Source organism: Apodemus sylvaticus, chromosome 7, assembly GCF_947179515.1.
Source record: "Apodemus sylvaticus chromosome 7, mApoSyl1.1, whole genome shotgun sequence".
In the NCBI taxonomy this organism is placed as follows: domain Eukaryota; kingdom Metazoa; phylum Chordata; class Mammalia; order Rodentia; family Muridae; genus Apodemus; species Apodemus sylvaticus.
The window spans coordinates 51,136,358-51,159,272 of record NC_067478.1 but is presented as its reverse complement, the minus strand read 5'-3'; the positions used below and the strand labels follow the sequence as shown (position 1 = coordinate 51,159,272).

Sequence of the window (22,915 nt, the reverse complement as noted above, 5' to 3'; positions counted from 1 at the left end):
GTCCCAAGCTCTTTGATGGACACATTCAATGAGAAAATATTCCTATCATGCATTCATTGATTAGTGTTCACCGAATGTTGTGATTAGTGTTCGTTGAATATTAAATCTAAGGTAAATATGGGAGTTCATGCTTCTAATCCCAGCAGGGTGAGGCAAGATGGCTGCCTGGAGTTCAAGGCCAGGTCGGGCTGCATAGTGAGATCTATGTTTAAAATGTAGCTACAGTGTGGGGGGGAAGGGCGTAATGTTTCCTGCCCTCTGTACATGAATGGATAATCTAGTTACTGCATATATTTATCCAGTTGCAAAACATTAATCGAACAACTATTCAGCAAGGTACCTTCCCTTTGTTCCCACGGAATCTGGTTCCTAGAGCCTTCCGGTGCCTAGAGCTTTTCGCACTGAGGGTAAAGCGCTCCTGAGCAATAAAATGACCACTGCTGGATGAATCTTCCGTTCTGAAGGTGGGGGAAACTTCACACTGTACACTTGAAGACCTCCTTTGCACAATGAGTGGTGTCTGTGTCAACCTGAGATCCCGTTGGTACATAGGGTTTTTGGTTTGGTTTGGTTTTTTAGTTTTTTGGATTTTTTTTTCCGATACAGGGTTTCTCCGTATAGCCCTGGCTGTCCTGGAACTCACTCTGTAGACCAGGCTGGCCTCGAACTCAGAAATCCGTCTGCTTTTGCCTCCCAGAGTGCTGGGATTACAGACGTGGCCACCACCGCCCGGCTTCCGTTAGCGCATAGTTAATATAGAGGATTTACAATGACACACATGTCTAATCCCTGTTCATACAAGAGCGCATGTAAATGATCAGCAATCAGCTCTACGAACATCCATGCCATGTGGAGCTTTGCAACATACAACGTTCATTAAAAAGTATTACTCAGCCGGGCGTGGTGGTGCACATATTTGATCCCAGCACTTGGGAGGCAGGAGTATCTCTGTGAGTTCGAGGCCAGACCAGAACAGTCAGGGCTACATAGAGAAACCTATCTCAAAAAAACCAAGGGGAAAAAAAAGGTATTACTCTAACTTGATACCGGTATGAAGAGTTGAGCAGATATTTCAGTTGCCTCCCAAGTTATTTTTCATAACATATTTTTATCTCTCATCATTTTGTAAGCATGAGGCGCCCCTCCCACCTAAAAGATAATCTGGTCGGCTTTTCATTAATTCAAACAATCCTTTTCTTTCTTTTCTCTCTCTCTCTCTCTCTCTTTTTTTTTTTTTCTTGACCCAATTTTCTCTTGGGACCAAGACTTTTCATTCCTTATTTGTAGACAGATAGCCCCGCCCCCGAGGACACCCACGGCCCCAGCCCCGCCCCGCCCCGACAAGGCCCCGCCCCCGACCCGTCGCTTCATTCCCCGCCCCCGCCGCAGCCTATAAAATCCGGAGCACGGCGCGCGGAGCGGCAGGCGCGGAACTGGGCATGCTCGGTGTTGCCGCTGCTTTGGGTCGCAAGTAGGAAGCCCGTGCACGACACCGGCGGCGCTGAGTGGAGCGCTGCCTCGGCGGCCTGGGCCGCAGGGCAGGCGTGAGAGCGCGAGACCCGGCGGCGACAAGAGACCGCGGCCAGGGCTGTCAACCGCGCGGCGGGGTCCGAGCCGGAGCGGGAACGGACGGGACACCCGCCGCGCGGCCCGAGGGCGCCCCCCGAGCGGAGCTGCGGTCGGGAAGAGGACGCGGCCATGGGGCTGCTGTCCCAAGGCTCGCCGCTGAGCTGGGAAGAGACCAAGCGCCACGCCGACCACGTGCGGAGGCACGGCATCCTCCAGTTCCTGCACATCTACCACGCAGTCAAGGACCGGCACAAGGACGTGCTCAAGTGGGGTGACGAGGTGAGCTCGCGCGCCTTTGTTCGGCCAGGCCGCCCGCGGCCCCGCCGCCGACCCCGGCTCGGCGCTGGCGACTCGGGCTCATTCATTCCTGTCGGGACGAAAGCCGCTCGGATACTGGGAGGGCCTGAGCGGGAGGCGTGTGTGTGTGTCTGTGAATATCTGCCTCCCAGCGTCCGGGTCGCACAGTTCGCCTTGGAGATGAATGTGAACGGGACGGACTTGTCCGGGCTGGCTTGCTATCACGTTTCAAATCTCCAGGGTGTTTGCTTCGGCCCTCCGTCATCTCTAGCTTTTCTGAGCCTGTCACATCTTACACCTGTCCGCAAACTTTAGAGTTATACATTGCAACAAACACATTACTAGACCTAAGGACTTGGGGGTTGTCTTCCTAAAAGACGGGAGACTTCATTATCCGGTTTAACTGTAAATGCTTACAACTTAGAGGTTAGGTTAAGACTGGTTAGATCCTGCAGCTAAGCGTTACGAGTCAGTGCTAAAACTTGTGCATGATCGAACCATCTGAAAGCGGCAACGCTAAAAACATTTATTTGTGCGCATTCCTTATTTTTAAGGAACACATTGATAAAGAGATACATAAAGTTAAATAACCTCTTGAGTCTGACCTTTGTTGTGTGGGTTTGGCTTTTACCGTAGATAGCGTGCCACGCCTCTATGTAATTTATCCTTTAGTCAGTATTATCCTTGGGCTAAGTTTCAGAGTGTTGCTGTTCCAGCATAGAATGAATATATCTTGCAAAAAGTTAGTTTTTCTGTATCTAATGTTGGTACATTAGATGATTCTGCCGTCTGCAGCTGGAAGAATTATGCTTGGACTAAGGAAGTGTAATGACGAATAATTCACATTTCTACAAAAAAATGTCTATATTTTCTTTCAGGGAGGGGACACACTCGTTTGGCAGTTCTCCAATTTTAGCCCAAAGTTTGTTGTGTATTTATATTTGACAATTCTTCATTTGTGTTCCGTGAATCATTTACAGGGCAGGGACATTATGGTTTTGGTTCACTTGTTTTTTCCCAGGGCCTAACTATGTGCCTGGCATAGTGGGCGGCAGCAAACTGTGGCGTCCTGTAAGGTTCTCATGGAATCAGCCATTGTTGAGCAATCAAAAATTTACTTTTGCATCTTTCACCATTTTGCTAGGATTTCATAAAGACAAGAATTAAAAACAAATGAATGCCTTTGTAAGCGTCGATCTGAGTTGGGCTTCATCCCCCCAAGAATTTCAATGGAGTCAAAGCACAACTGTTCACCAAGTCCCTTGTCTTCCTCCTTGCCTTTTTCCTCTAGTAACCAGGAACCTCCCAAATCTCTGTTTTAGAAAATGCTCCCCCTGTTGGCAGGAAGAGCATGTACAACTAATTGCCTGTTTCAGGAGACTTCACATGGACAGTGAAGTGCTGTGAGGAGCTGCAGAGCAGGACCTCAGGTGTCCCACACATCCATCATGACAGGATTTGGTGGCTAGAGAGTTGGTACCCAGTCTACCTTCCTCCCCACAGAACATCTCGGAGAGCGAAGAAAGAAGCCTGGCAATCTTGTACACTTGTATTCTGTCTGTAAAGGGGACAGTGTTTGGACCCAGCATTTCAGCCAGTTAACACTGTTTTTAAAGACAGGGTTTCTCTGTGTAGCCCTGACCTGGAATTCACTGTATAGACCAAGCTGGACACAGACTCACTCAGAGATCTGCCTGCTTCTGCCTCCTGAGTGCTGAACGGTGTGTACCATCATTGCCTGACAGTTAATACTTCCTGAAAAGAGCATGCTAGGCAGGTCTGTTGAGAAGTTGGACTACAGAGGTGTAATAAGTTGCCTGGCTTACACCGGTTCTACATTAGATGACAGCAGTATCCCTTAAAAACTTAGTGGCTGCTGAAATTGCATTTCCAAATTTCTTTTTTGCAAATATTATAAGTTACCTAGAAACCTATAAACTGATCCCCCCCCCCCTTCCAGTTTACTTGGAAATAGGCTGACTCTGGAAGGATTAGAACTATGAGAAGTTCCTAGACAAGGAGGAAAAGTCCTGATCATTCGGGTGTTCCTGAAGGACACTCAGTGAAGCCTTGCTCCTCACCTGCCCCAAGCCCTCACCCCAACCAGGGGCTTCATGCTCCTGCCTCCGACCTTTGGAGTACAGATACCTAGCCTCTATTGTTGTACTTTTACATTTCTTGTGGCAGTCTCATGCCCAAGTATTTGTTGTGATGTACAAGAGCAGAAGTTATCACAAGTCCTTGTGCACAGTGGGAACTTAAAGTCACACACCGCGGAGATGTCTGAAGGCTGGTCAGGATCTTAACACACCTTCTGTAAGTAGAAGTCTTGGAGAGTAACTGAGAGACAGACTGAGTAGATAAGAGGAGGAAGGTGTGGTCAGTGGTATGGGCCCTAGAGATGAGGCTAGCTCTGCTGGGGAAAAGTGCTTTAGATGTGGTGTGTTGCACTGGATAGGCACACCACCAAATACAACAGTGGTTTTCAACCTGTGGACCATGACCCTTTTGACAGGAGGGTCACCTATCCTGCATATCAGATGTTTATATTACAGTTCATAACAGTAGCAAAATTACAGTTATTAAGTAGCAATGAAAATTTTATGGTCAGGGGATCACCAGGACATTAGGAATGTTTGACATTGTATTTATCGGGGGCATGGACTTGGTAAAAAAAACAAAAAGAACTGCAGTTAAACCTTAAAACTGGTCATAGTTGTGTTTGGAAGAGAGCCTGCCACTTCAGAAATATTTGGATCCATGTTTGAGGACAGTGTTAAATCTCCACACCAGAAATTACTGTTTGCCAGACTGACCGCTGGGTCTTGAGCCCACTTACTTCATTTTCTCTTATTTCTTCCAGCTTTTATAGTTTGAGTGTGGATGGTTTGGATAGGGTTGTTTGCTTCGTTTTGGGATTTTTTTCCATTCTTTTTTCTACACATGCCTATTTGGCCTTTAATATGACAGCTCCTAACCCTGAGCACCATTTATTATGATATTTCTTTGGGAAGTTCTAACTTGAAGAACCAAATACTACTTGTTCCCCGATGAGAATGATGTGGGAAAGGAGTCTTCGGGTACAGGTTTTGTTTATAGCTCAGTGTTTGTATTTTAAAATACTGATGGAGGAAGCTGGGTATGGTGGAGGCACACACTTTCAACCCCAGCGTTGCAGAAGCAGTTGGATCTCTGAGTTCGAAGCCAGTCTGGTCTGTGTAGTGAATTCCAGGACAGCCAGGGCTACACTGAGAGACCCTGTCACAAACAGACAATAAAATACTGATGCAGGGCAAGGGACATAATTCGGTTAGAGAGTTCTTTTCTAGCATGCATAGGACCCTGGGTTTAATCTCCAGTATCCTGTAGTGTAGCTACTACTTGAAACAAATATTGCTGTCAGCTTGGCCAAGCCTTTTCAGTTATTTAGTAGCAGAATTGAAACCTAACTCTAAAGTTTTAGGTTATTTGCAATGCTTGGCATGTCACCAAATCACTTTTACAGCATGTACACTGTGCAGGTCATGGGGCTGTCAGGACATGATGGCAAAAAGCAGACGTGGAAAAGATGGCATGATGTGCTGGGAGTGAGTGAAGTTCTGAGTGAATGAGTAGGATTTGACTTGAGTTGGTCAAGGACCAAAACTTCAGACTCATGGGACATTGGCATACCAGTCGTGCTCAGAACTGGCAAAGCCTTCTCTGGGCTGAGTGTGAGTGTTATATCCTAAAAACCGCTCACCTACAGAGACCTCCTACTAGCTAAGCCCCTGCCTGTGCCAAGGTTCTTGGTTGTTGCTGTAGTTGGCACCATGCCACCAGAGTGAGCATAGCCTGTCGGAGCCCTCCTTCTGTCTGTTCTTTCTTCATCTCAGCCCCAGACTGTGGTAAAGATGAGACCTTGAAAAATAATATATGTTAATAAAAATTTAAACAAAAAGTTTTAATGCAGGGGGTAGGGGAAGAAAGCAAATATTTAGAGATATTTTTAACCAAATAGAGTAGTTTGTTCTCAAAGAATATGTCTTTCCCAAACCCAGTAATTCCAACTTTGCTGCTTTGTTTCAAGGAAATGCTTAGCAAGCACACTACTGCTGAGCTATATATCATCAGCCCTTCTTAAAATTTTGAAATAGGCAGGCCTTGTACTTGTAAGCCTCCTGCTTCAGTCTTCCGGGGGCTACAGGCCTCACTTTACATTTCATTTAAATAACCATAGGCATTTCGGGTCTGACCTTATCTTAGTAATTTGTGATAGAATTTAAAATGGCTCAAGAGTTAAGAACATTTGTTGTTTTACCAGAAAACCCAGTTTCCATTGCTTCACACAGCCATTGTAACTCCAGTCCCAATGCCCTCTTCTGGTCTCTGAGAGCACTACACTTCTGTGTGGTACAGCCATATGTACACATACATTCTGAATAAAACAACAATAAATAATAACATTACATTTCAGAATCTCAATTGCATTTCACAACCACATTTATTGACTTACTATAATAAGCTCTTAAACACATTCTTTTTTGAATTTTATTTATTTTAAGCTTTATTATTTAAAAAACGTTGTAAGTAAAAAATGTCGCACACCAAAATTAGACTGAACTCAAAGACCTAATGAACTTATATTGCAGTTGGAATAGTGCCACCACTCTAGAGGTGATGGGTGGGACCTGGGACAACAGAGCTCATAGAAAAAGTTTTATATTCTTTCGTAATTTGGGTCTGTTACATGCATTCAGTCCTTCCTTATTCCCTAATATTTACCTTTTTAAAATTCTCTTTCCTACATATTATTCTTTACTTACACGTACATTTATTTATATATATATATATTATTAGCTAGATTTCAAATATAAGACAGAACATGGAGAGGTTGTCTTTCTGATATTGTCTGTTTTCTCTTAAGTCCATTCTAAGTCCTTCCATTTTCTTGCAAGTTTTGTGATCATTTTTATAAACGCTAAATAGTACTGTGTAAAGATTTCTCAAAAAATTAAAAATAGAACTACCATATAGGTAGCATGAGCTACCTCAGCCCTGGGCATTTCCCCATAGAACTCCATATCACGTTATTTTTGTGTTTGTATGCCAAATTTTCATTGCCCGTTCCTCTGTTTGATGAACAACTAGGTTGATTCCACTTCCTTTCTTCTTTGGTTTTTTTGAGACAGGGTTTCTCTGTGTAGCCCTGGCTGTCCTGGAACTCACTCTGTAGACCAGGCTGGCCTCGAACTCAGAAATCCGCCTGCCTCTGCCTCCCAGAGTGCTGGGATTACAGGTGTTCGCCACCACTGCCTGGCTCTCCGCTTCCTTTTTATAGTGAAAAAAAGCAGCGATAACAGGTAAATCCCTCTGTGGTAAGATATGGAGTTCTATGGGGAAATGCCCAGGGCTGAGGTAGCTCATGCTACCTATATGGTAGTTCTTTTTTTAATTTTTTGAGAAATCTTTAAACTGCTTTCCACAGTGGCTGTATTAACTTGCATCCCCATTGTAGTAAACAAGGGTTCCTTTCTTTCCGAGTCCTCTTTGTTTGCTGTTAGATTTATTGATGATAATCATTCCACTTGAGGCAAGGCGAGATGAGTTTGAATTTGAATTTTCCTGAATGGGATGTTGAACACTTTTAAAGATAACTATTGGCCATTTGTGAGGTATTTTGTTTGTTTTGTTTTGTGAACACTGTCTACTTAGTTGAACTATCTGTTCATTGATTGGCAGTTTTATTTCTTTTTTTTTTCTTTTTTCTTTTTTTGGTTTTTCAAGACAGGGTTTCTCTGTGTAGTTCTGAGTCCTGGAACTCACTCTGTAGACCAGGTGGCCTCGAACTCAGAAATCTTCCTGCCTCTGCCTCCCAAGTGCTGGGATCAAAGGCGAGCGCCACCACTACCCGGCAACAATTTTATTTCCTTGTTATTTAATTTTTGCAACTTTTTAAAAAATATTTATTTATTATGTACAGTGTTCTGCCTTCATATATACTTGTGTGTCAGAAGAGGGCACCATATCTCATTACAGATGGTTGAGAGTCACCCTGTAGTTGCTGGGGATTGAACTCAGGACCTTTAGAAGAGCAGTCAGTGCTCTCAACCTCTGAGCCATCTCTCCGGTCCCCAATTTTTACAATTTTTATAAGCTCTGAATATTAACTTCTCATCTGAAGTGAAGACAATTCATTTCTTAATAGGTATTACAAACATTCTGGGTCATGCCTTCTTCCCCCTAGCCCCAATTTATCTATATTTCGTAGAAAAGAAAGGCAACTTATGTATTGTGTCTGTCACACATGGTTTTATGTTGATGATTGCTCCGGTGTTTGCTGAAAGGTCTAGGCTTCCTTTGCTTGCAAAGGCACGCTTCCCCACTCATTGTGTAGTTTTATTTCTGTGCTTGTTGCACTTTCCACTGATCTGACTGTCCTTTGATTTCTATAGAGCATAAAATCATGATATTCCATCTCTCTTTGCTTTGGGGTTTTTGTTTGTTTTTTTTTTTTTTTTTATTTGTTCATTGTTTGCTTGCTTGCTCGTTTTTCTGGTTTCTGGAGACAAGGTTTCTCCGAGTAGCTCTAGCTGTCCAAGAACTTGTTCTGTAGGCCAGACTTGCCTCAGACTCAGACATCTGCCTGCCTATGCCCCCTGAGTGCTGGGATTAAAGGTTAGTATACTACTTCTTTTTGTTTTTTTAACTAGTTTAAATTTATTTCTAGAGACATTGAATTTCCATGAGTTTTAGAACCAGGTAGTCAGTGTATAAAAAAATCTGTCCTCATGAGATTTTGATCCCATTAGAATTCTATCGAGTCTGCATATCAATTTGAGAATTGAAACCTAAACAATATTGAATCTCTCTAATCATGAACAAGCAAATCTCTCTCTCTACATCTTTAATTTCTCAGCAGTGTTTTGTAGTTTTCGATGTGTTATACATGTAAGACCATATACACTTGCTGATTTTCTAAATTTGTCATTTATCCTTCAACCTTCTAAACCCACTCTTCTGGACACTAAATTACGATAATTAGTGTGGTTCTGATGCTTGCTTTGGACATTTCAGGTCACTTGTCATTTGGTTAACCCCACCTCCATTTTTAGTATGCTTCTGTGCTTTGGATGCATGGTAATCTTTGAATGATAGAAATAAACTTTACCTTGTTAGGTACTTAGTGTTTATTTATATATTTCTGTATGGATTCATAATACTTCTGGAATATAATTATTTAGAGAGAAGATCTCTTAAAGAAGTAGTTTTTATAGTTATGAGTAGCTCCAGAAAAGTCTACATACTTGTGTATTCTCTACCCAGTACCTTTGAATTAGAATTTAATTGGAGTGCAAATATCTTGGGGTACTTTTGCATAACGTTGAATTCTACATAACTTTCTGAATTCTTGAGGAAGAGGTTCTGCAGCTCTCTGGGCCTTGTGTGTTTGGATTTTATACTCACTTTGTTTAAGGGGAGGAATGGAGGCCTCCCCTTTCCCCCCATTACCCTCCCAGCCCTGCTCCCCTTGCTGCTCTGTCCAAGCTGACTGTCCTCCTAGTTCTGAGACGCCCAATAACCAGATCAGTCAAGCTTTTCTTGTTTGTTTTGGTATTCTTTTGTTTTTGTGGTGCCAGGGATTCCAGTCAGGGCTTCATGCATTCTAGGCACATACTTTTAATACCTTTTAACTGTTTGACTATGTTCTAAATGCCAGCAAGTTTTGAAAATCCTGAAATGCACACAACAATTGTTAGACGCTATTTTCTCTCCTTGTCTGGATGGGATTTTAACATTGTCTCTGAAGCAACATACACTAAAGGCTACAATATAATTGTGTAGCTGTGCATAGTAAACTTCTGAGTTTTTGCCTGTACTAAGGAAGTAAACCTGTTTGAGCCTTGCAGCTATTCTAAGAAATTAACAAGCAGAATAAGTAGCACAAGCTGAAACTTAAACTTTTCTGACATGGTAAGACTCCAAAGGCCATATTTCCATGGTGGGCTACTTTCAAATTTGGGAGTATTTATTGACTACTTTCTGCAGCCAATGGTTCTCAACCTTCCTAATGATTCTTTAATATAGTTCATGTTGTGGTGACCCCCAACCATAAAATCTTTTGGGGGGGGCGGGTTTAAGACAGAGTTTCTTTGTGTAGCCCTGGCTATCCTGGAACTCACTCTGTAGACCAGGCTGGCCTCACTCAGAATTCTGCCTGCCTCTGCCTTCCAAGTACTGGGATTAAAGGCGTACACCACCACTACCTGGCCATAAAATTATTTTTATTGATACTTCATATTGTTGTGAATTATAATTTAAATATCTGTGTTTTCTGGTGGGTCTTAGGTGACCCCCCGTGAAAGGGTTGTTTGACATTCCCTCAAAGGGGTCTCGACTCATAGGTTGAGAACCACTGCTATATACTAACATGTCCCGTGCTGGGCCAGGAAAAGAGAATGAAGAAGACGAAGAAGCTTGCTGCCATTGAGAAAGCCAGTGGCTGGAGGGGAGGTCCCATTTACAGAGCAGAGTTCATGTGGCTTTGACAGAGCCAGCATGGGAAACAGGTGGCCAGAAGTTGAGGCCAAGAAGAAGGTTGAGTCCATGTTCTTAATGCACTTGTTCATAGGCTGTGTAGGGAGCTTTGTGGGATCAAAGTCCAAGGCAAACCATTGGGCTTACTGGGGACACTTACAAGAGTCTGGCGAAGGGTGACTTTCAGGAGAATGGATAGCTGTATCACAGAAAAGGCTATCCCAGCCTGGGTGCTGACTCATTAAAGCTAGTCTTGAGGCTGCTGTGGAACATGCAGACAGTGGGACAGTTCTGTCAGTCGCCCTGCTATTCTCCAGTGTTCACTGCTTCCATAGTCTTAGAGAGGAACCTGTAGATCTCACTAATTTCAGGAACTACCTGGGTCTCGAGTGTGCTCCTCCCCACCCCTTTCATGAAGGAAATATTTTAGTTTGGAGGAAAGTGCTACACAGTCTGCCTGGAGGCCCAAAGATAGTATTTGGAGATTGCTTCTACATAGAGACAGACTCACCAGCAAAGCAGTGCTTGCTAGCAGGGTTTTTTGTTTGGATGTTAGTTTGTTTCTTTTAATCATTTGTGTTACAGTGCTTGGGTCAAACCTAGAGGACCTCACACATGGCAGCCACAAGAGCTGTCTTCCCTAAGAGTTTATAGTGATGTATCATTGTAGGTAACCAGAAAACTTGGCTGTAGGCCTAGAAGAGTAGGTGGACCTATTCTGTGTTGTTTGAGTGCGCTCTGTGTACATATTGTGTCTGCTGCGGTCAGGATTTTGTAGTTAAACTAATTTCCACAATAAGGTTACAAAGGTATCCCAAAGAAAGAAAGATATTCCAGATGACATAGATGTCTACATGGGTCTGTTGCCTTCTGTGCAGTTTCCTTGCAAGATTCTTTTAAGTCCTTTGTTTCTAAAAGGCATGCAGATTTCTCAGAAACAAAGTAAAAGACTCCTGAATATTTTTCTTCAAACTTAGAAAACACTCAAAATCTGAGGTGTGAACCTGAACCAAGGAAATGGCTCAATGAATAAAGTCCTACCATGGAGAGTGAAGACCTGAGTTTAAATCCTCAGAACTCATATAACCAGCTGTAATAGTCCAAGCATGTGTAACCCCTGCTCTCTTGTGAGGACATAGGAGGTGAAGACAGGATAATCTCTGGAAAGTTGTGGACCTGTCACACACAGTAGAAAAATGGCAGAGACTGTCTCAAGCAAAATAGAAAACAAGAAGACTGACGCACAGGAACACACCCACACATTTATGTGTTATATACACAAAAAGTCTGGGATGTAATTTTTATCTCATTGGAATTAACCATAGAAGTCAGAAGGTGGGGTTCTTAGTGCTCCGCAGAGATAGGCATGGTCCTGAAGGATCATCTGCACTGCTCTGAACTGTTTAAAATGGTTAGAGATAACAGCAGTCACTGAAAGCTCAGAGAGTTTAAAAAACCTCCTGGAGTTTACTCTCTGAGAGCTGCAAGTCTCAGACATATCTAAGGGGGAATTGAGTGTTGTTGCTTTATTGCCTGGCACTCCCCAGCAGTCCTGCCTGTGCCGGGAGGCCAGGAGGTGGCCATGTCTAGGGCTTATGATCCACTGACCCTTCTAATCAAGTAGAGAAAGAGCCAGGAAGTGCTGAAAGCACAGAACTCAGGCACGCTCCACTCCCAACTCTCCCCCAGGAGAGACCGACTCTACTCAGCTGCAAAAAGAGCTTGGTGGTCTAGTGCTTGACTTAGAATGAACTAGGGAAAATGGATTGTGGTGACAATAGCAAGAGTTGGTTTTCCCACTCTGTACTCCAAGTGACTTGCTTTAACCAAAAAATGCAGTTGCCTAGACAAGCCTAAAGATCTCTAGTACAAAGTGAAGATATGTCCAGCATCTTACTGGTAACAGAAGAGCATACAATTGGCTCAGATTCCCTCTCATGTATATGGAGAGGGTTATAAGCCTGTATTCTAAATGGGTAACTTTGGAAACAAGATTACATTTAAGTAAAAGGAGATTCTGGGAAAGCAGAGTAGGTAAGGCACCTTGTTACAGTGTGGGAGGTTGCTTTAGGAGGAGTCAGTATTTGGGGCCTAAAAATTTCCTCCAAAGAAGTGATACAGGAGGCCTGGCACGGTTACTGGAGAAGCAGAAAGGCAAATGTGCCTGCAGCATGGTGGGAAAGGGTTGGATGATGGATGGGACTTACCTAATGTTACTGGAAGGATTTTTACTGTGAGCCCTTGAAATGGTCAGAACACGGGAGTGATTGTATACATAGGTAGACTTCGGTTAACTAAGACCAGATCCCAAGTAAGATTCTCATGGAATAGTAATTTTGTCACCTAAATGAGATACTCTTGTATTTCTGTCTCTGTTACAATAAATACATATTTTCTAGTATTAATCATACCTAACATGGCCACCAAGGTGTTGTAGTCAACTTGTGAAAAGCTTTATGGCCCTGCTGTAGAGCAAGACAACAGTGAGCACTGGCCTGTGCTACGACTGTGTTTGGTGCCATTCTCCTTCAGGGGCTGGTGACGCTGATAACTATCTTCATGTTACAAGAAAGCATGTTACGACAAAAACACAAGAAAATGAGGCATGTGGTTCCAAAGGGATTGTCTGCCCTTTTCACTGCTCCCACAGGATGCTGCTCACGCAGGCAGGAGGAACTGGTGGTATGCACAGACCTCACCACAGATGGATGAGAAAGAGGACTAGGGCTGAAGTAGCACTCCCCACGAGGACATGAGTGCATCTCAGAGCCCTAGAGGGGAATGTAAGCCTAAGCACGCTTCATCCTCAGACAGCCAGTGAGATGCCAGCACTCTGACACTGTTCACTGCATATGCAGTAGATTCTTTGGTCCAGAGGACAAAGGCTGCCAAGTTGAGTCTGTAACTACAGCCTTCCTAGCCACTCAGCTGGCACACTGACCCTAGGAAAGGTAAAGGCTGGGCCAGTCCTTCAGAAGATACTCAGGCTGAGCTTGCTTTACAGTTAGGCAGCCTCTGCTGAACCAGAGGTGCTTGACCTTTAGACATGATTCAGCTTTGTCTGAATGTCGCAAGTCATGTCTAAAGCAGGCTGGGATGACTGATGCTCAAACTGCTAACTCAGATACAGCTTTGGGACCCTGACATTGCCTCTGATCTGTGGTTTACAGAGTATCTGCATTCAAATTCTTAATGGTTTGGGGTGGCATTGAACTACATGTTCTGGGAGAAAGGGGACTTGTGTTTCTGACACTCTATCTCTGAGGCATACATGGTCCTCTGTGAGTACAGTGGGTGCTTTGGCGTTAACTGTTTTGTGATTTGGTTCTAGGAACTTAAACCGCACTCTCCTGTTTCTCACAGAACTTAGGACAAAGTAAACATGGTATAAGGGGATGTGTTGACTTACCTCTAGTACCTCAGGCAGTGAGTGGGATGCCACAACACCCATGCGGGTTTTCTCTAGTAGTAGACTGCTTCCATGCTGAAGTGCACAGTCCACAGTTCTCACACGCTTAAGAAGGCGACCTCAGCTCCCCCCCACCTCCAGCTCTGTCTATTGCAGGGCAGTCAAATGAAAACAGCTTATCTTCGTATGCATGTGACTAGAACTCGCAGTGGTTTTTTTGGAGAAAGAGCTAAAGAGTTCATTTGTCCTTAAAATCTAGATGCTAAAGTTCTGAAGCACAGTTGTTTTAAGGTAAATAACTACTTATATTTATAATACTGTGAGTTATTACTAGCCAAAACAAACATCACAGCAGTAACCTGAGGGGCTTCCTTCTTAGGCTTGAGTGAGAAGACTAGTTTGGTTCATAAACAAGGTGGGGCTTCATACATGTAAGACAACTTGAGATGGCATGCTAAACGTGATTGCATGATTAGAAAAATAACTAACATAAATTCAGAGGTCCAGAAAATACATGTTTTATGTCATCCTTAAAGCATGAGGAAGCAGGGCGGCTTAGTGGATAAAGGCGGCTTGCCTCCTCACTCACACGCCCAGCAGCTGAATGTGACTGCTGGGACCACGGGGCAGGATGATAACCAACTCCTACTGGTTCTCACCCCAGCTCCATACACAGGCACCACGACTGCCCCACATCCTACATTATAAAGAAATGTGGAGAAAACTGAAATCATAAATCATAAGGGAGGAAATCTACATTTGTGGATTCTTTTGAGGCACTGTCAGCATGTCTGGGTCAGAATTCTGGTCTGTCTGACCTTTATGTCCTTTCTACAGTAATAGAAATGTTCTAGTACTAAATATTCTGTACTATTTAGGTGAGATCAGATAACTGAAATTTTATTATATATTTACTCTGTACTAATCAGAGTCTAAGTAACCATAAGGAGAACTTTCCTTTTGCGAGAGTCTCAATCCTATTTTCTTCCCTTTTAAAGTCTGGATTTTTCCCACGGGCCTCCTCACTGAACTAGGCTTGTGGAGAAGTTCACACTTACGCAGTGTTAAAATTGCAACGAACAGTTAATATGTTCTAAGGTATAAAAACCAGCCAGCTCTGAAAGCTGCAGGCCTGATCAAGCATTCCAGATGCCACCAAAGATCAGGTCAGGATGAAGCCAAATTTATTTTGATTTCTAAATATGTAAACTTCCTCTGGAGTGTAGTGTATGATTCTGTGATATAAATTGACATCTTGAAGTGTGTGAGGAGAATGGGGAGCTATTATCTTAGGATACATGAGATGTGTTAGGATTCCACTAAAACCACTCCTTTTTGAGGCATGAACAATTTATTATAACATCTCACTAGTTTACAGTACTGTCATATTATCACAGGCAGAAAGCCACAGGACACTTGGTGCTCCAAAACTGTAACTGGTATGCCAAAAAGCATGACTGGAAATGTAGTAATTCTGACAATAGATTGCACCTTGAATCAAATCTGACCCATCTCAAATTTTTGTATGAAAGTTTTTGCATTAGAATTTTGTCATAGTCATTGTTCTATTGCTGTGAAGAGATACCATGACCATGGCAACTCTTTAAAAGGAAAACATTTCATTGGGTCTGGCAGACACTCTCAGAAGTTTAGTCCATTATTCTCATGGTAGAGCATGGTGGCCTGCATGGCACTGGAGCAGTAGCTGAGAGCTCCGTCCTCATCTGCAGGACTGCAACAGAGCCTAGGCCTGGCGGAGGCGTTTAAAAAACCTCAGAGCTCACCCTCAGTAACACACTTTCTCCAGCAAGGCTATACCTCCTGATCTTTCTAATCCTTTTCGAGTTCCACTCCCTATTTATTGACTATGTATTCAGTGTGGCAGATACAGGAGCCTATGGGAGCCATTCTTATTCCGACTACCACAGATTTCTCAGTTTTACACTGTGCTCAATGTCTTGGCATTCAGAGTCTCCCTACCTTACTGTGGGGTGAGTGATAGTAGTACCAGCGCAGCTCACACCTTCAGGCACTTCAGGTTTGTGTGTCGTGCTGGATGTGGAAATGGTGCTGTCCAATTTGATAGCTGAGAGTATGCCCCCCAAATGAGTTAATAATATTTTCTGTGTTGGGCTGAGGCCCCAGGCAAGGTCCCAGGGTTAAGAGTTTATGATTTAGAGGATAACTATTGTGTGATGATGTCCAGTGTGTGAGCTCTTGGTATATCTTCTGCAGAGACATCAGCTCCCAGGAGTGGCTACAGAAGTAGAGTGTGCTGAAGGAAGTCGTAGTTATGTTGAAGGAATGTTCTGTAAGACACTTGGCTTTGTGTAGCCAGTGTCCCTTCTAGGAATTAGTTTTAATTTAAATGGCATATCCTCTGGAAAGTCCTCTGAATCCCTATTTTTGATTAGACCCTGATTTGAGCACCATGTAGCCAAAGCTAGCCTCAAATCTTCCTACGACAACCTCCCTAGCACAGAGAGTACAGGTGTACACCCATACCAGGCAGAAGCAATAATTTAAAAGGCTATTTTGCTTTTCAGTTAAAACATATAGACAAATGAACATTTATAACCACTAGTCATCTAATTGATGGATTTAGATTCCTGTGAAGAGTGGGTGACATTGATTTAGATATATGAACCGATAATACAAGATGTTATAAACCCCTCAGTTAATGTAGTAAAAACAAAGGCTGAAGAACTGGAAGGATTGTCCATAACAGACTTCCAGACAGCATCCAGACCCAGGACTCTCAGCTCAACACTGCTGGAGCTGAGGGGGTACATGACCCTCACTCCCTGAGTCAGTACTGTTGTCCCCACGGGTATGTTAAGTTGTCTACAAATGAGCACAAGAGAAAGGGTGCCTGTGACTTTTTCATAGATAGATCTTAACCTTTTAAACCTATTGTTACAGTTTAAATGTGAAATGCTCCCCACAGCCTCAGTTGCTTGAACACATGGTCCCTAGCAGATAGCAGTGTTTTGAGAAATCATGGTGCCTATGGGATTGGAGTTACTGTTGGCAAAGGTGCCACTTTCTACTTCTATGTTCTTTCCAGTTGCTACCATGGCAACTTCAGGTGTTGGGGCGCTGAGGATGATGAATCGGCAAGGAGGGGTTGTCTGACAGCCACCTCAGAACCAATTTCAGCTAGTTTACCCAGATAGGGACTTCTGACCCACAGGTACCCCATTCTCCAGGAGGAAAAGTAGAGCAAGCAAAATCCAGCTATGTCACCTAGGCAGCACTTAGGGTAACTAACGGGAGCAGTCACCTTACATGAGGTTTTCTTTCTCTGGTTTCAGTTACCTGCAGTCCCCAAAACTGTCTTTACTTCTGACAAAGGCCAGTCACATAACTCTTCTTACAGTGTATTTTAATTGTTACTCTCTCGCTATGAGCAGCAATTAAACTTGATTATACTTAAGCCTGTACAGGAGGATCATCTGTGCGGTTCAGTGCTGTGTATAGCTTTAGGAACCTCTGAAAGGCTCTCTTAGTAACTAACCTTACAATAAAGGACTGAATATGCTGGTCCTCTAACCCTACCTGGGCTATGTAAGACCAGAATTCCAGCACCATCTCGTGGCACTCACTGGTTTGTCTTGTGGGCCATTAGCTTGCCACATGTTCTCTCTGGCTGCTGTCTTTAAAGAGTCAGCTAAGCTTTGGCTTGAATAACCCAGCCCCACAAGTTCTCACTTAGACTGGATAATAGGCATTTCATTTAAATCACGGATAGTGATTGATACTCTTAATCTTCCACACTAACTCTTTTATTTGTAAAGTATGCTATATCAGAAAACAAATGCAAGCTCAAGTTGTATTGCCCACAGAAGTCTTTCTTTGCTATTTGATCTGTGATTTGGGGTGGGGGGGGGCAGATTAGGATTCTACCATGTGTAATAAATGTACCGGTGTGTCCTGCATTATAAATGGTATGGCATTACAGATCAAGGAAGTTGTATTAGATTACCTGTGCCATGCCAAAACTAAATTGTTGGAGCCTCTAAAATAATGTCTTTACATTGGTGTGTTTATGATTTTAATCCTTGAGGAATGTAGAAGAATCTGCCAGGAAGTGTAATCTCTCTTGACTCATCTAGAGAGCCTCTTGTTAACAGCCAAGGCGATGCACAGCAGAAACCTCTTCACAAACCTCTCTGCATCTCCACTCCGTCTTAAGACGTCCCCATTAAGCACTTGCCAAAATGAACATCTTGACTTTTCTGTGGGATATGGAGTAGAGGAGAGGAAAGAGGGATTGAAAACTGAGTTCTTGTCCGCCCACAGTGAACTGCAGACTTGTGTGTTCTGTAAGGGCTTGTAGTACAAGCACATGTGGCTGCCCCCATTTTCTGTGACTCCTTTCCAACCTTTACATTTCTCTGCTCTGTTTCTGAAGGTCATGTGAGTTCAAGTCTGGCAAACCATTGATCTCTTTATTACTTTCCATAGGTGGAATACATGCTGGTGTCCTTCGATCATGAAAATAGAAAAGTCCAGTTGTTACTGAATGGAGGAGATGTTCTTGAAACTCTGCAGGAGAAGGGGGAGAGGACAAACCCCAAGTAAGCTGGTGCCCTCGAGTCTCAGCCTAGTGCTTCTGGAGCCTCTGGAGTAACTAGGACATAGGATCATTTCTCAGTTGTCTAGAAGGCAGGGTGGGCGACAGAGGGTGAGAGTGTAGGCTTGGGTCCCAAGTTAAGAGTCTCCAATCCTGCCTAATCGACTTGGGAGGTGAGTAGTAGCCTTGAACAACCTCTCTGTGCCTCAGTCTCCTCATCTCTGTAAAGTGACTTTCACAATACTTCACAATACTCAGCACAGTCAGCTATAATGTGGAGAGACTTTTTCTTCGATGTATTTCTGAAATAAGATTGAGGTCCACGGCAGAGGTTCAAACAAAGGTCTTTCTCCCTCTCTCCTTCCCCCTTCCTCCTCTTCCTCCTCCTTCTTTTGTTTCCTTTTTGTTTATTTGTTTTGTTTTTCAAGACAGAATTTCTCTGAGTAGTCCTGGCTGTCCTAGAGCTTACTCTGGTCTTGAACTTGGAGATCTGCCTCTGCCTCTGCCTCTGCCTCTGCCTCTGCCTCTGCCTCTGCCCCTGCCTCTGCCTCTGCCCCTGCCCCTGCCCCTGCCCCTGCCCCTGCCCCTGCCCCTGCCCCTGCCCCTGCCCCTGCCCCTGCCCCTGCCCCTGCCCCTGCCCCTGCCCCTGCCCCTGCCCCTGCCCCTGCCCCTGCCCCTGCCCCTGCCCCTGCCCCTGCCCCTGCCCCTGCCCCTGCCCCTGCCTCCCAGTTGCTAGGATTAAAGATGTGTGCTACCACACTTGACTTTTTTTCCTGGTTAAGTATTTCTTTACCTGGGAGTAGAGAGGGGCCAGGAACGTCTACTTTCCAGTTCATTTTCTGTTTGGTTGCTTTGGGAAGCTGCAATTGAGAACCTCAATATTGACTAAAAGACTGTAAGGCCTCAGTAAAGTAGACTAGCTCTGTTCTGGGCAGAACACCTATGTGCCTTTTCAAAAACTTAGAAATATTTTTAACTCAACACTTAGAGCCACCTTAAATAGTTGAAAAGCTATGGAAAATTTACAACTTTAATATAAGTCTTTTATTAATCTGTGCCTAATATCTTTAGCACTTTTAAAGCAGCTTTTAAAAACTTCAAAAAATTGAGTGGTCTACAGCAAAAGAATAAGCTAAAATTAAAATGACTTCTCTACAGCCACCCAACCCTCTGGAGACCGGAGTATGGGAGTTACATGATTGAAGGGACACCTGGCCAGCCCTACGGAGGAACGATGTCTGAGTTCAACACAGTGGAGGACAACATGAGGAAACGCAGGAAGGAGGCTACCTCTGTATTAGGAGAACATCAGGCCCTGTGCACCATAACTTCATTTCCCAGGTTAGTTCCTACGAAAACATGTTCCAGCAGGAATATCAAACCAGAGGTTCTGAAGAAAGAAAAGCACTACCTGTGCATTGCCCTTGACAGTTCTCATACCTACAAAGTTCACACTGTTGGACAGCACAGCACTGTCATCTTCAGAGTTTACTAAGGAACTACTGCACTTCTGAGTCATTCCCCAGCCCCCACCAAATCTCATATTTTAAATAAGTCTACAGTTTTGTGTTGGCTACTTTCACAGCTAACCTGGGGCATGTGTGGCCAGCCCATGGGCTGTGGGTTGGACTTACCTGCTAATATTTGATACACTCTTACATTAGGGCGGCCACAAAATTAATAGCATCTTCAGTTGGTGGGTGGTAAGAGCACACGTACACGTGGACAGGTTTGGAATGACCTGTGACTGGGGGCTGGTTGGCAGTGTGGGGAGGGTGTGGCTTTGTCCACAGTCTCCTGTCCGTGATTCTGAGCTGTGGATCCCAACCCCCAGAGAAGAGAGTCTTTGAACTTGGAGGAGGGAGCATACTTTCACAATCTGGCAGATATCCAGCACCGATAAGCGAGATCACGGGGAGCAGTACCTCGGGGCACACTTGTTCCTGGAGTGCTTTTGCCAGATACTGAACAAGCTGAGTCACATTTGTATTATGCTGGAGATTTAGGGTTTGTCACCAAATCTAGTTATGACGGTAAATACCAGTAAGTAAACATAGGGAAGTGTATCCTCAGATTAGAAAGGGATACGGGACTGTCCAATGTACTCAATAGTATAGTGTCTCTATGTTAGACTGGAGTTCTACCTATAAAGCTCATTTATCTATGCTAGATGTCTGCCTCCTCCATCACAATACTTAATGAGGATGAGTATGCTTTTCCTTCTGAGAGCACAGGCATTCAGAATCATACCACTGATCCTAGAAGGACATTATTTTAATTAGGAATTAACAGCTTTTAAGCTCCCTCTTGTCATTCCTACATACAGTAGTTAAAACCTTGAAGTCAGTTGTCAGATACTTAGAGATTCTGAGCGCCTTTTTTTTCCAGACCCAGAGAGGCTTTGCTCTGCAAAGAAAGCTGAGGAGAGAGCAGAGATTAATCAAATACCTAGTATATAAATATATTATAAAATTAAGGAGTGGCATTGGGTGTGGATTCGGCTGTGGATTCAGGGGTAGAGAAAGGCTTTTCCAAGGGAAGATGATTGGAGTGATGTCAAACTCTAGGAGGAATTTCATAGGAGAGGGACTAGAGGGATAGTCTAGGGGAAGAAGAGTCACATAGACAGCCTGGTGGGAAGTAGAAGAAAGGGGTTACTCACCGACTGTGACTAGGAAGTTGGGGTGCAGGTGACTGGTGAGGCTGGGCAGGCTGTTATGAACTTTGATTGTTATTCTGAAAGCAACAGAGGCTTTGGGAATCTAGGCTGGGTAGATAGTATCACACGTTTGCTTTGTAGCCCTCATCCGGGCTGTAGGCATGAGAGCAATTGCATAGCAAGTGCCAGGGCATGCCAGGTAAAGGAAAGGGTGCTCCCTGGGCACTGTCAAGGCGGCCTGGTTGATGGTAGGCAGTGACAGTGGAAAAGTGATGGTTTATAAAGTGACAGAATCAGCTAACCTGCTGGAGAGGAGGGGATTGATCAAGGATAGTGCTATAGGTGACTGGTGGGAAACCTTGGGTACTGGAGTGGTAGTCTGAGAATCAGGCTGTGGGTGTTGCTTGTCAACTTTTAGCAAACTTGGAAATGTAATGTCTTACATTTTGCTTAATCTCCTTAGCATTAGCAAACTAAAGTGGGGCAGAGGAGGCAGCACAAAGCAGAACCGTTTTAAACATTTAAGAAATGTTCAGCATTCAAAGACAGTGTTCTTTCTGGTCCACAGAGTAAATGTCTTTGGTTAAACTTTACTGTGTATCTTGCCTCGGTTAATGGTTCTGTGTGGAATAGTTCTTCTTTGGAGAGAAAGTTTATAGTGGCTTCTTTCATTATAGAGAAAATTGAATAGGTTCTATTCAAAAAGTCTGTAATTTCTTTCTCTCGTTTTTTTGTTTTTGTTTTTTTCTCTTCCTCCTTCCCTTGTTGTTTGGTTTTTCTTTTTTTCTCTTCTCTCCTCTCCTCTCCTCACCTCTCCTCTCCTCTCCTCTCCTCTCCTCTCCTCTCCTCTCCTCCCCTCCCCTCCCCTCCCCTCCCCTCCCCTCCCCTCCCCTCTCCTCTCCTCTCCTCTCCTCCCCTCCCCTCCCCTCCCCTCCCCTCCCCTCCCCTCCCTTTCCTTTCTCCTTTCCTTTCCTTTCTCCTTTCCTTTCCTTTCCCCTTTCCTTTCCTTTCCTTTCCTTTCCTTTCCTTTCCTTTCCTTTCCTTTCCTTTCCTTTCCTTTCCTTTTTCCTTTCCTTTCCTTTTTCCTTTCCTTTTTCCTTTTTTCCTTTCCTTTCCTTTTTCCTTTCCTTTTTCCTTTCCTTTTTCCTTTCCTTTCCTTTTCAGAAAAGAAACCTGGTTTTTCTGTGTAGCTCTGGCTGTCCTGGAACTTGCTGACTAACCTCTAACTGAGAACTGCCTGCCTGCCTCTTCCCAGTTCTAGGAAGCTAGGATTTCCCCCAGGTTAATGTCTGCCACATTCCTAAAGGGTTGTTGTTGTTGTTGTTGTTGTTTAAGTTCCTAGGTTTAGACGAGATTACACAATGGCTGTGTGAATGTCCAGGGGGCCTTAGTGCTAGGAACTGCTTTCCAGATGAGAATAGCAGTCTGAGGTGTTTACGGGGTGGTGGGCAGCCTTTAGGACTTGTCTTTGTGAAAGGCAGGGGCTGAGATAAGGTCTGGGTGAGTAGTTCCCTCTACTGATCTAGAACCCTGTGAGAGCCTGCTTTGTTTGGCTTTCACTGACTTGGAAGGAGTCCCTACTCAAGTGAGGGGGCGGTCTGAGCCCCGTACTTAGGGAGCTGGATGGAACCTGTCCTTCTGTTTTGAAATTAGAACTTTTCTTAAAGTTAAGTAAGACAATAAGGTTGTATCTTGGATATCAGAGGGGGCTCTGGTGTAAATTGGGGACAGTGCTTAACCTTGAGAGACTTATGAGGAGAGAGCAGAGGCAAAACCAGAAGACCTGGTCCAGAATCGTGAGGCAGTTGAGCAGTGCAGTGAGCAGGGTTGAAAGGTAGTTCTGAACATCCATGTGGCTAGACAGAACAGGTCCAAAGCTATGCAGAGT

The 22,915-nt window shown here is 44.0% G+C and overlaps 1 protein-coding gene across 2 annotated transcripts in view; it reads left to right on the top strand.

The window, feature by feature from the left end:
- The first annotated feature begins 1,413 nt into the window (after positions 1-1,413).
- Positions 1,414-22,915, top strand: part of Gclc (glutamate-cysteine ligase catalytic subunit) — a 36,544-nt gene continuing 15,042 nt past the window's right edge. For both annotated transcript variants that reach the window (XM_052187779.1, XM_052187778.1), the window contains exons 1-3: positions 1,414-1,848; positions 18,260-18,372; positions 19,527-19,709. In XM_052187779.1, coding sequence (XP_052043739.1) covers positions 1,699-1,848; positions 18,260-18,372; positions 19,527-19,709 — 446 coding nt within the window. In that variant the 5' untranslated portion in view covers positions 1,414-1,698. The remainder of the gene's footprint in view (positions 1,849-18,259; positions 18,373-19,526; positions 19,710-22,915) is intronic.